Here is a 12874-nt window from a genome sequence, read left to right as displayed (position 1 = left end):
GATCGTCAATTGCCATGAAACCGTAATCTATACACATAAGGCTATTACGTGAAACGAACAAGCGCCCAGCCAAGCAGGACCACTGGCGTCCATTTAGCCGCCATTGCAGACCAGGACTTCGATCCCTTGCTGCTATGTAGCGCAATGGCTGCTTCACGACCCTCGAGTTGCTCCTGTAATATCCGGGGATTGCCGCCCACCTCTTCGTACCTAGAGGTTGCTGTCAGAAACTACACTGGAACTGCCGTCATGTTCGATTGATTCCCACCATTTCGGGTCGATCTCCTGTAAACCCAGATGCGGACTAACATCGGCTTCTTTCGGGCCTTTGCGGTCCTGGGTCGTCCAGCCCATGCCCAGACAGGCCCAGGGATTCTGATGGAAGGAGCGGATGTCGAAATCTTCGTAGCGAGGCTGATCGATGACTTGCTGGTAGTGCAGCGAAGAACCGGGCCAGATGGCATTGACTCGACCCGTCTCATTGTTCTTGTACCCTAGATGGTTCTTGTCAGTAAGTTCAGCCGTGACAGTCGAGCGAGGACACGTACAGCTTCGGCATTCATCTTTCCACACTGTGTGCTTCACCCACTCCTGGACATGATCGTTGAATTGGTCCGTGCGGTCCTGTCGCGGAGCCCAGCTACGGAGATTCTCATTCTGGGCCTTTTGAATCCACTGTACCACGTAGTTCGAGACGGCCTGCAGCGGCCCAATGACACTGCCATTTTGTATGGGCCATGTCGGCCCGATGAATGTGAAGAAGTTGGGCATCTCGGGCACGGCAAGACCCAGATACGAATTGGGGCACTCCTTCCACTTCTCCCTCAAGTCCACACCGTCTCGGCCCACGATGGGGAAACGGGGTAGATAGGAGGCATCAAAGCCCGTGGCACATACTACCGTGTCGACCTGGCACTCGACCCCATCACCGCCCACCACGCCTTTCTCTGTACAGCTTACCACGGGCGTGAAGTGTACATTGACGTTCTCCTTCTGAATCGCCTCCATGTAGGGGTCCCCCGGAGTGATGCGACGGCAACCGAACGCAAAGGATGGGTCCAGCCCTTCCCGTAGCTGCTCATCCTTGATCAAGTTGGCCGTGCGCTGGCGAAAAAACGCAGATGCCATCGCTTGACCCTTGGATCCCGTGTAAAAGGCTCCCCATGTGCCGTTGACCTGGTCCTCGATGGCCTTTGCGTGAGCCACAAGCGCCGCTGGATTGCGCCGGAATTCGTCCCGCTCGGTAGGCGTGTATTCCTTGGTCTGGCTGCCAGTGTTGCCCGCCAGCACTCCGAACCACACGCCCGTCCGCACAAAGACATCGAGATGCTTCGCCGTCGGTTGCATCCCGGGTACTGTTTGGATGGATGATGCTCCGGAGCCAATGACCGCCACCCGATCGTTCTTCCATTGCGACTCTTGGTAGTCGTCGGGCCATCGTGCGGTATGGATCACGCGGCCTTGGAACCGGTCATGGAGGCCGGGAATCTGCGGCCACTGAGGGTTATTGAATACCCCAGTCGCGTGAATCAAGACGTGGCAATGATCTTCAAATTCCCGGGGCTCACTGCCGCCAGTGTGCTGTCGTAGGCGGACGGTCCATTCTCCGCGGTCTTCGTTCCAGTAGCAGCCCACCACCTCAGTGTGGAACACCATGTAGCGGCGAAGATCAAAGACTTTGCATACCCGGTCAAGGTAACCCCAGATATCAGGCGCATAGGAGAAGTATCGAGGCCAGTCTGGATTCGGCGCGAATGGGTAGGTGTAGGCATGGCTCGGGACATCGCAACCAGCCATGGGGTAGCGGTTCTCCAACCAGGTGCCACCCACGTCTGCATTTTTCTCATACAAAACGTGTTCGACATTAGCACATTGCTTCTGCATCTGGTATGCCATCAGTATCCCCGAGATGCCGGTGCCGATGGTCACCACCCGCAACGGGCGGTTGGCCGGGTCCATCCAGGTGAGATCTCGGTTGATTTCATACCCGGTCGAGCCAGGCTGAGAGTAGTCCGCTTTTGACATCATGTTCTGTTATGATCAGTATGACTTTTAGTGAGAGTGAGGGCGTTATCATGAGCGTGGCTAGAGCGATGGGACCGCCGCCATATACTTGCACTCGGCGAGCGACAAGTGCCCGACGGCCGAGACGGTAATCTCTTGGTCTACGAATGGGTATATTTATGTCATTCTTTCTTTAATATCCAGTAGGATTGAGGAGGAAATAGAGGGATTAGTATCTCACGGTATCGTTACTCGATGAGGAAGCATTAGAGCGTAATAAAAGAACGATGATTATAGTAAATTCGCCTCGATCATACACAAAGCGAGGAAAATACCGTACTACGCCGCATAATGTGAACTTTTAGAGCACATCCGAATGCAATAGCGCCATATAATAGACACAACGGTAATCCAAACAACAGACAGGACAAAGAACAAGATGCCGGTGGGCGAGAATGGCTCTTGTTCTCCGTCCGGTGTCCGTACTGCCCTGTGCGTCACGATATGTTAGACGGCTTCATTCCAGGAAAACCACAGGTTCAATTTTTCATACGTTTTCGTTTCTGTAGACTATGACCAACACTCCATCAAGAGAACTCATTCGGGCCCTCGAGCGCATTCCGCTCACCTGGTGGTTCCTCGCCGTTGGTGGCGCCTGGATTGTGAGCAAAATTGTCAAGGTAAGTCATAGCTCTGCAGCTTTTGGATCGACAACTGGTATAATGTGACTCTGAACTCAAATAGATTCTTGAAACGGCATATTTCAGTCCCCTTCGCAAGGTTCCTGGTCCCTGGTATGCGCGCCTGACAAGTGCTCGGCTTGCCTGGGCATCATTTGCTAACAATCGCATTTATTATGTGCAATCGCTCCACGATAAATATGGACCTATTGTACTCATCGGTCCTGAGGAGGTCGACATAGCTGATCCCGTGGCTGCGAGGCAAATCCACCGCATGGGGTCGGGGTTCGTTAAAGCACCTTTTTACAAGCTGCTCTCACCCGGTCCGGTTGATAACATCTTCAATTTCCGCGATGCCAAGCTGCACAGCACCCGACGCAAGCTGTACGCTAAAGGCTTCACTTTGAATAGTTTGCGACAAGAGTGGGAGCCGACGATTCGCAACATTGTTGCGCTGACGGTCGAGAAAATCTGCCACGACGCGCAGCAGGGCGAGGCAGAAATCCTAGGCTGGTGGACTCTGATGGCCAACGAGACTGTGTGCAAATTAACCTTCAATGGTGGAAATGATACGGTGCGCAGTGGAATCAAGGATCCCTTCGTCCGAATGCTGGAACGTCGCATGGGCGACCTGGCACATCTGCTGCAGCACTTCGCCCCACCGCTGTACTATCTAGGTCGCCTGCTTGGACACGGGGTGCCCCGGTTACACGATATCTTCTTCTCGCAGGAGATGATGTTTAAAGCAGGCAAGGGCGTCGTGGCAATTGCCCGCGGTACGCGCGATGGCGAGGGAGACCGAAATCTGTTCGTCAAAGCCCTGGCCGCAGGGGACTTGGAGAGCAAGGTCGGCGGCCTCAATGACACGGAGATCATCACCGATGCCGGGGCGCTGCTCTTGGCTGGATCGGATCCTACTGCATTATCTCTGACGTTTCTCATTTGGTGCGTGCTGAATCGCCCCAAACTGCAGACCGAGCTTGAGACCGAAGTGGCGGGATTGCAGGAAAATATCACAGATGCTGCCTGTGCAGAGCTACCAATCCTTAATGCCGTGATACATGAGAGTCTCCGTTTGTATGGACCGGCCCCTGGAGCGATGCCTCGCAGTCCGCCCTCAGACGGTGCTACCCTGTGTGGGTATTACATCCCTCCCTCGGCCGTGGTCGTTACGCAGAACTGGAGTCTGCACGGCAATCCGAAGGTGTGGAAAGACCCTCATACGTAAGTTAATTTATGTTCGTTTGAATTGTAAATCCCCGACTGAGGTGGCAGCAGATTTGACCACACGCGGTGGCTGCCAGGAACGTCGCTATCAGAAGAGGCGAAAATGTCATTCAACCCCTTCGGCCAGGGAGCACGTCAATGTCTAGGCATTCATCTTGGCTGGATGCAGCTTCGTCTCGCTACGGCCTTATTTTTCCGTCGCTGCCCAGGAGCCAAATTGGCACCTTCCACTACCCCGGAGAGCATGGTCATGATTGATAGTTTTATCGCTGGTATGCCCAAAGCGCGACGTTGTGCCATTCAGCTGTAGTGCTTATGTTGGATGGCGGATGGATGGATGACACACATGGACTTGGGGGCGGAATGGGAGTATCTGAATTTTCAATACTCTCAGCTGGAGTTGAATCCAGGCCGGGTAAATGGAGTGTGCATAGAAAGGTTCAATATAGCTTTCCCAGATAGATGAAGTGTGTGGGATGTTCGCACTGGAGCAAAGCCCTAATACAAGTAGTCGATCCAATTTTGCCTCTATGAATAGGGAATTTTAATCTAGTCCAACCTGTGAAATGTTTGCCTACCCTAAGCCGCATAAGAATTCAAATCTTAACAAAGCAAAACCGGGATCCTTTACTGTGTGTGGTCTGGACATCCTCTCAGACTCTGTGATGCTAGATAGATTCTCAAACAGATAGATTTAAGCTGACATATGGTGAACAGATCGCCAATGCGAGTTCGAGAAAGGCATGCAACACATCTCATTTGGAGGCAACCGTATCGATTGTCTATCTGGTTGGTGTTATACCATAGGATATATTGAAACAGTTCACAATGTCTGCAAAGACGGATCCATAATATTCGGCCAATGTTCAGTCAAAGCTCCAGATGCGACCCTATCCATCCTTATTTACCGTTCAGCGATCATTTCAGCTGCAATCTTCTCAGCCAGAGCATACACGGTGCCCATGGGCTGTCCATCAATAGCAAAAGGGAAGATAGAAGCATCGACTACACGCAGACCCTTAACGCCAAACACTCTGGCTTTGGAATCCACAACAGCCTTGGGATCATCTGCTTTCCCCATAGCACAGGTGCCCACCCCAGCATAATAAGCATCTGATGTCTCCGCGATGTAGTTCAGAATGTCTTCATCCGTCTGATACTGCGGCCCGGGTAAAATCTCGGGTCCAGCAACGACCTCACGCATCACATCCGATGCAACAATCTCGCGACAGCGGCGGAAGGCAGCCACAGCCATCTCTTGATCTCTCGGATCGGCTAACCACTGCGGGTCCACAATGGGCGGGTTGGCTGTATCGTTGCTGTTGATCGTGACCGTCCCGCGACTGAAGGGCGTCATCAGAGCGGCAGACATGCTGAAGTAATTCTTGCCGTCGTATTGTGGAACAAAGGTGTCGTCCAGCGCAATATATGAAAAGGTTGGCCAATCAGTGGGAAATGCGGCGTCGATATCGGCGGCGGTCGATTCCTTCAGCATGCCGGGCTGGTGTTTCTCAAAAGCAAAATAATCTTGGCCCGGGTTGGTCAACAAACCCTTGCGCTGCTCGTTATATTCGCGAATCGCCCGTGGCAGTGTCTCTTTGTTGCCCATCAACTGACTGTGGCTCTCGACCTTGACTGGAACTGTAGGGCCCAGGATGATGGTGTCCTGCATGTTCTGACCCACTCCGCTGAGATCGGATCGCACTGGAATGCCCAACTGCTTCAAATGGGTTTTGGGCCCGATTCCTGACACCATCAGCAGCTGCGGTGAACGCATGACGCCGGCGCTCAGAATGACCTCCTTTCTGGCCCCGATCTGCCACTCGAAGCCGTCGGTGCTGACTGTTATTCCTGTTGCTCGATCTTTATCGTCGAACAGTACCCGTTTAACCAGAGTCCGCGTGAAGATGTTGAGGTTATTGCTCTCCATCAGTGCTTCACGCAGATACGAAGATGAAGCGGTCTCGCGGCGACGGGTGTAGGGGTTTATGGTGTGAGTTATGTATGAACGGCCCAACAAGTTGCCGTTGGAGAAGCCCTGAGCTTCAGGAAAGCCCATTTTGGCTAGAGCCTTGTCCACCCAGGATGAGATGGCATTCACCTGGAACGGATAGCCGACGTGTACGGGGCCTCCCGAGGCCGTAAAGGCCGTGTTGTCGTTCAGAGCAGTAGCATTCGCAGGACGAGGGTTCGTTGCGGGACCAGAGAAGTGAATGCTCTTCTGGAAATATGGCAGCCATTTATCCCATGTGTAACTATCGTCGCCAACGTGATCTGCCCACATATTGTATGCACCTTTCGAGCCTCTGAACCTTCCAGTCAATACTCTACGCCCACTGATGTCCGCCAGGCGCGACGACTGTGACTTACCTGTGGTACAACATGGCCCCTCGTGCAGTGCTTCCGCCCAAGGTCTTCCCCTGCATATAAAACATCTCGCGCTGTGCCAGCCCGGGTTGCGGTGTCGTGTATTGATACCAGTCAAATAGAGGGTTTTTGACCTTACCATTGTCGAAGAAGTAATTGAACAGATACATCGGCACCTCTGTGGCATTACCAGCATCGGTTTCATAAAATCCCCCGGCCTCAATCACGGCAACTGAGGCAGATCCATCCTGTGACAGGCGGCGCGCCATGGCCAGGCCCGCCGTTCCACCGCCGACAATCACGTAGTCGAACGACTGTCCCGGCCATCCGTACATGCCAAAGTGTGAGCTGAGAAGTCCCTGTGCCTGAATGCGCCCGTCCATCTGGCTGGCAAAATTATCCGGCGTAGAGATGGCTCCTAGCCAAGGGAGCGAAGAGGCTGCGGATGACAAGATGGTAGGATGGACAGCGGCCATAATACCCACCACGGGGGCCACCGTCATGGCTGCTACCTGGAACCAACTTCTGCCCATTGTAAAAGCGAATCGAAACAATATGTGAAGGACCTTAGCGGCTGGTAATGCGTTGGAGCGATACGACTTCTGCCCTCTTTTAAATGGAGGTCATCCATACAGCCTGGCATCATTAGCTAGAGCGGTCTGCCTCGCTGTCCGAGAGTTGCTCTCTCTCGATCCCTGATCGGGTTTTCAGGGTCCCACCTACGTCTGTATGCTACGAGTAGCTTTTAATGAACTGGTCATTTCATATATTCCGTGCGTAGCAGAAGGGAGTGTCGTGCATTCGAGTGCAGCCTTGCTACATAATTGGACTGGAACTAATAAGGCGACCTGAACAGTTTCTCACTTGAATAGCTTTTTGATATGTATACCTCGAGTAACTACCAACTTGGCAACATGTTCTAAAGACATCTACTAGAGATACAACAGAGCTGATCTCAATACCTAGCTCAACTATAGCGCGTATAGAAAGCGCCCTCCCCTCTTCTAACCACCAGTCGTAATGCTCCGGGAATATGTATATCCCTCAAATCATCTCATTTCTGGCCATGAATCGGGAGATGTCAGTAGCATCGGCATTCCCCCAGGGATGGTCCGTCTCGATTGAGCGAACCAATTCTTCGTGTACAGGGCTGCGAGGCACCACATTAAGGGGAAACGGGCCCGGTTGGCTGATGACCCCCGGCAACCAGTCGGGTTCCGGAGCTCCTGGATCCTTGGGCGAGATCAGGAAGCAGCTGAGCGTGTGGCACGCAAGCAAAAACAGCTTTTCGTCCGTGATAAAACGACCGGGGCATATACGACGCCCAAAGCCAAACACAAATTTCATGGGATCTGTTTCCGGTGGGGAGCTGTTTCCCTCTAGGAATCGCTCGGGCTTGAACACCATCGGGTCGTGGTAGACACTAGGATCATGGGTAAAAGCCCTGACAAGTAAAAAGTTAGTTTGAAGACTAAAAAGGTGAAAGAACGAATGGAAGTGGAACAACCAGATGTTCGGCAATAGGAGAGCACCTCTGGGCAGCAGATACCCATCCCAGATCTGATCCTCCTGCGTAATATGGGGGGCACCCAAGGGGGAAGCAGGATGCCATCGAAACACCTCCTTGACAAGGGCATCAATATAGGGTAAATGCGAACGGTGCTCGAAGGTTGCTAGAGTAGTTGGCCCCACGACTCGGTCGAGCTCCTTGCGCGCCTTGCGTTGAACCTCGGGGTACAAGGCCATGGCCACGAAAAAGCTAGACACAGCCGACACCGTCTGTATAGTTAATGGGTTAACGCGCTTCTTATCCACATGGATCAGGTAGAGCATGGTTTACCGTATCCGATCCTCCCATAACGAATTCGGCATTAGTCCATACCAAAACCTGCTCTTGATGTGATCCAGATTCATAGTGGCCCTTCTGTAACAAGCGCAAGAGGACGGAAGGACGGCAGCAGTCACGAGCGACTTGATCTTTGATCCATAAGTAGGGGACCATAGTCAATCTTTCGATGGTTCGCTTGTATTCTGCAGCCTTAATTTGGAACGAGGCTCCGGGGAACCAGGATGGTACGTATCGTACTGCCTCACGATCAGCATTCGCCGCGTCTTGTCATGTAGGCCTTCTCACGTATGGGGAAAAAATTGACACTCCATGCTCCTGGCGAGAAGATTTGGGAAAACTGCCGAACCGACCGTTGGGTCAGATCGTACAACTCATCTTTGCCATACGGTGCAATGGTGTAGCCATAGGCCACATCCATCATGAACGCGTTCGCTTCCCTATAGTCACATTTCCCAGGTTCAGTGTGTCGAATACTAGCAGTGAAATTCAGGCATTGCTTACTTCCGGATGTTGAACCGAAGGTCGTCCGGGCTGTCCAAAGTCCTCAACAAGAACCGTCGAATGCCAATATCCATCTTGGGATGAAACGTAGAGATGGCTCGCCTTGTCCCAACTTCCTGTTTCATATTGGCTCGAATCGTCTTCCAGGCTTGCTTATTGCGCTCGGTAGCCAGGCTCATTCCCCACCCCGCCCTACGATGTTATCAGCGCCAGTTCCTATAGCATCCTGCAAAGGGCTCTCACGTACATATGCGCAAAGGGGGCATCCGGGATCATCTGGCTCAAGGCGGACTTCTTGTGCATAATCTCGACACCCAAGTGAGCGTCGTTGATCATGATAATGGTCTGCCCCATGACCTCCAGAGAGCTTATGGGCCCTGCTCACTCGCACATATCCCAAGCATTAGAACAGCCTGTACGTCAGATTGGGGGATAGAAGGAGGGCCTCGGTACCATATCGCTCTTGATGCTTAGCCCAAAATAACCACTCGGGGGTTCCCTTTGGCGGAAAGTCGGCCAGGTTGCCAATGATCGGCTTCCTCCATGGTCCTGGGGGAAGAGGGGGATGTGCACCTTTGGGTGCCAGCAGCTTCGCCAAAATCCACCAGCCCAGCAATGCCCCCGCACATATCATTAGGCTATAAATCATGGTCGGCTGGGAGACAAGTGATGATTGTACTGGATGCTGAGTGAATCGTGAAAAGTCTTGTCAATTTCGCGTCTGCGGTATCTGGAGCAGAAACTGAAATGAGCATTCGGCTTCCGAAAATGTTTCCTTCTCAGGCGTCACGTATGCAGGTTTGGCCAACTTCTTTAAATACGCTAACTTGAGGTGGGGACGCAGATACTATAAATATGTTCGGACTACAAGACTTCTCAAGAAAGCCGCGTATGTGGAGCAGACAGCTAGTTAACTCGACGGATTATATTTAGACCATGGTGAATATTAAGTTAGCCGTTCAGAGTATACAGGCTGCCTAGGAGGTGACGAAGATATTCTACTCTGATAAGATCCTTAAAGCTGAAGTCCTACACTAGTTCATCTTTTTCACTATTTTACTTCACCTAGAAGAATAAGCTTCTAGCATAACGCAGCTAATGAAGGAGCAATAACGCCACCCTATACAGCCGTCGTACTGGATAAGCGGGATCCAAGAAAGAGCTGCATGAACGATAATGTGAACTACTTCTACGAGTCATTAAATCTAAAGCCTGCCCTCGATGCTCTCCAGCAGAATGCGGAGTAACGAGAGAGGAGCATTTCATACGCTCTAGTACAAGAATATATCTAAGCTCCTTGTGAAAAGCCAATTAATTTACCTCGAAGTCAGCAGGATTGGAATCTTCAATAGTGTAACCCTGTAGAATCCCTACTCGGTTAGGGGTTTCAGGCTCGGAATTCTCCGACTACAGGAATCCGTAATCTACATTTGTCGCCAGTAGGGATCAGTAGGGAATGTCTCCATGACACATATCCTCCAGCACTATTTTTCACTGTTCCGAAAGGCTTTCGGATGGTTGATAGCCTGAGCCCATCGCTGGCCGAATTGCCGCGAGTTCACAGCCCTCCCTATGTTTTGTCCCTTCGCGGACTTTTTAACTCGTGAAAGCAAATGCCCTATGAGTGTGTGAATTAGGATAAGTAAGTAGGCGTACACGACACTAACCTCTACTCTCATACATTCCTTTCCCAAGCCGTTGGATTGAGCTCATTCGACGTAGCCCCATCAGCATGGCACTGCCGAACAAAACCGCCCTCGTGGGCCTTGCAAACGCACTTTCAGAACAGGTAAAGAGTTATCTGGCCACTACAGATGGGACGGAGCTCTCCAAAGACCAGAGTGTGGGAAGCCCCTCCTCGACGGAACACGCACAGGCTTGGGAGATCGTGCGCACCTGCGACCGCATCGGCTCCTTGATCCATGGCCCTGTTCCCTGGCTCCTAAGCAACGCGCTATCGCATCTCGATAGCGCCTGTCTAGCTGCTGCTGTCCAGCTCAACCTACAGGATATCATAGTGGACGGACCTAGTCCCACATCACTCGACACAATTGTCGTCGCAACTGGGGTCTCCGAGGATTTACTACGTATGAGCTCCCGCTTCTATATGCCATCCACGGCAATGCAGTATATTAATAGATCTTCAGGACGGATCCTTCGAGGATGCGCCCAGCGCTTTATCTTCGAGGAGGTTGCCCCTGGCCAATACGCCCACACTGATGCCTCAAAGATGTTGCGGGTGACGGGCATTCACGCCTTAGTGGGATTCTCGTGAGTGTCCTCCTCTAACAATAAACTACCAGACGTCCTCACCAGGCATACCGACCTAGCTGTGACGAAGTGATGCGTTCGGGTGCCTACTTTTCCGAATTTTTGCAGCAGACGAAAGGCAATCCTCCGAGCTGGAATGTGCCTTCGCCTTTCTCATTGGCATTTGATCGTAGGTGATCAACTCTATCCTATCCCGGAACCCAGCTGAACAGCAAGAAACAGCTGCCAAAGGGTTATTCGACTATTACAACACGGTGGATGAGGTTCGTGGCCGCCGCTTTGATCTAGGTATGGGTGGCACCGAAGCCACGAAGCCACTGGTAGAGGAGATGTTTGATTTCAACAGTCTACCTGAGGGAAGCACCGTTGTCGATGTCGGCGGTGGTCGGGGTCATCTCAGCCGGCGGGTTTCACAGAAGCATTCCCAACTCAAGTTTATTGTACAGGACCTGCCGGCCGTCATTCAAGGAGTGGAGGACACCGATCAAGTCACCATGATGGAGCATGACATCCGCCACCCGAACCCTGTGCGTGGCGCCGACGTCTATCTTCTCCGATCGATTCTCCATGACTATCCCGATGCGTGAGTGACAAGGCACACGAGCTCCTTTGGTTTGGTTTGATGGCTGATTCTTACTACAGTGCATGCGTGGAAATTCTCTCTAACATCGTCAGCGCCATGGACCCGGTCAAGTCGCGCATCCTGCTCGACGAGATGGTTATGCCTGATCTTTTAGCGCAGGATTCGCAGCGATTCATGAATCAGATCGACATGACCGTTGTTCTGACATTGAACGGGAAGGAGAGGTCTACCAAGGAATGGGATTCGCTCATTGCGACGGTAGAGGGTGGGTTGAAGACTGAGAAGACGTGGTGGCGCCAAGGCGAGGAAGGGTCGCACTGGGGCGTCCAACAATTGCGTTTGCGCGGCAACTCGGCGAAGTAGGGGAATGCAATGGAGATACCTTTGGAGTCTGTCAGGAGAATGGTTGAGTTAATATTCGCAAACACACTTGCACTAGCTTGTAGGGGTAAAATCCAAGAGAATATGGCAGTCCTATACGTACAAGGCGTTCACAGAATCAGTACTTTTCTACTTAGCTATACTGTTGAGAGTGACGCCTTACAGAGAGGTCTTTGAACCGATAATAAATCTTATACCTACGAGTATAATAAACATATTATTGCATTGCTATACTGTGAATCGGCCCCCTGCATCTATCGAGCCTCCAGAGACTCTTATAACTTTACAGTCATATACCTAGCCACAGGCTGAGTTAGACCTCAAACATGGAAGAAAGGCCACATGGGGATTTCAAGGGCCACGTGAACAGATATCTTCAGGACCCCATTTAAAACCAGAAGCTGCTGCTCGGTAGATGTGTTGCTGACTCCCCGCTAAAAGCAAGCTGAGCGTTACCCACGTATTAGAAGAGTGCGTTTCTCACATTTGGATATATATATCACTCCAAGATATGTCTCCGCTCCTACGCCTGATTTCGATAGACTTTTGCATGTAACTGCACTTCAATCCACTAGTAACATCATCAAGTTCAGCATATACTTTGTATATTACTATATGCCCTAGAATGGTACAGTGCGGAGTATGCAATTTTATGCTGTTAATGATTCAAGCATCACCGATAGAATATATTATAAAGTTTGCATGTCGAAAATCAAGCTATCACATTTGATATGTGAAGTGTAATGCATCGCAAGTTTGGCTTATCCTGGATGTGCGCATGTATTCTCATACACATCCATCAGCGGGAATAAATATATCTCAGTATCACCACGAGCTCCCCCAATACCTAAGATTTTTCCATCAACGGAGGACATATGTTCTATGGATAATTGGATTTGTCATTCTTTTTAATTATTGATACATAGACTGGTGTATGGCTAGGTTAATGGGGTTGGTTCTTCCTACCCAGTTTAACCAGTAACTATCTTCTGTCTGTAGTTAACCTAGTTC

At 51.3% G+C, this 12874-nt stretch overlaps 5 protein-coding genes across 5 annotated transcripts; 2 read left to right on the top strand and 3 right to left on the bottom strand.

The window, feature by feature from the left end:
* Positions 1-44: 44 nt before the first annotated feature.
* Positions 45-2028, bottom strand: ABOM_002555 (flavin-containing monooxygenase; the record flags this gene model as incomplete). Its single annotated transcript, XM_022529685.1, has 3 exons — positions 45-210; positions 269-494; positions 549-2028. 3 exons carry the CDS (start codon positions 2026-2028, stop codon positions 45-47), a joined length of 1872 nt encoding a protein of 623 aa, XP_022391198.1.
* A 548-nt stretch (positions 2029-2576) lies between these two features.
* On the top strand, positions 2577-4221 carry ABOM_002554 (cytochrome P450; the record flags this gene model as incomplete). The annotated part of the gene is made up of 3 exons (XM_022529684.1): positions 2577-2684; positions 2749-3908; positions 3963-4221. 3 exons carry the CDS (start codon positions 2577-2579, stop codon positions 4219-4221), a joined length of 1527 nt encoding a protein of 508 aa, XP_022391171.1.
* Positions 4222-4815: 594 nt separating this feature from the next.
* ABOM_002553 (GMC family oxidoreductase) lies at positions 4816-6781 on the bottom strand (the record flags this gene model as incomplete). The annotated part of the gene is made up of 2 exons (XM_022529683.1): positions 4816-6217; positions 6282-6781. 2 exons carry the CDS (start codon positions 6779-6781, stop codon positions 4816-4818), a joined length of 1902 nt encoding a protein of 633 aa, XP_022391170.1.
* A 541-nt stretch (positions 6782-7322) lies between these two features.
* Positions 7323-9277, bottom strand: ABOM_002552 (cytochrome P450; the record flags this gene model as incomplete). Its single annotated transcript, XM_022529682.1, has 6 exons — positions 7323-8057; positions 8119-8363; positions 8413-8564; positions 8629-8820; positions 8876-9005; positions 9082-9277. 6 exons carry the CDS (start codon positions 9275-9277, stop codon positions 7323-7325), a joined length of 1650 nt encoding a protein of 549 aa, XP_022391125.1.
* Positions 9278-10360: 1083 nt separating this feature from the next.
* ABOM_002551 (sterigmatocystin 8-O-methyltransferase) lies at positions 10361-11845 on the top strand (the record flags this gene model as incomplete). Its single annotated transcript, XM_022529681.1, has 5 exons — positions 10361-10715; positions 10776-10899; positions 10932-11068; positions 11122-11482; positions 11542-11845. The coding sequence occupies 5 exons, from the start codon at positions 10361-10363 to the stop codon at positions 11843-11845; spliced, it is 1281 nt and encodes a 426-aa protein (XP_022391194.1).
* Positions 11846-12874: the final 1029 nt, after the last annotated feature.

The sequence above is a fragment of the Aspergillus bombycis genome (genome assembly GCF_001792695.1).
Source record: "Aspergillus bombycis strain NRRL26010 chromosome Unknown contig00023, whole genome shotgun sequence".
NCBI lineage: Eukaryota > Fungi > Ascomycota > Eurotiomycetes > Eurotiales > Aspergillaceae > Aspergillus > Aspergillus bombycis.
The sequence above is the reverse complement of the archived record's forward strand: the minus strand, read 5'-3'. Positions and strand labels throughout refer to the sequence as shown.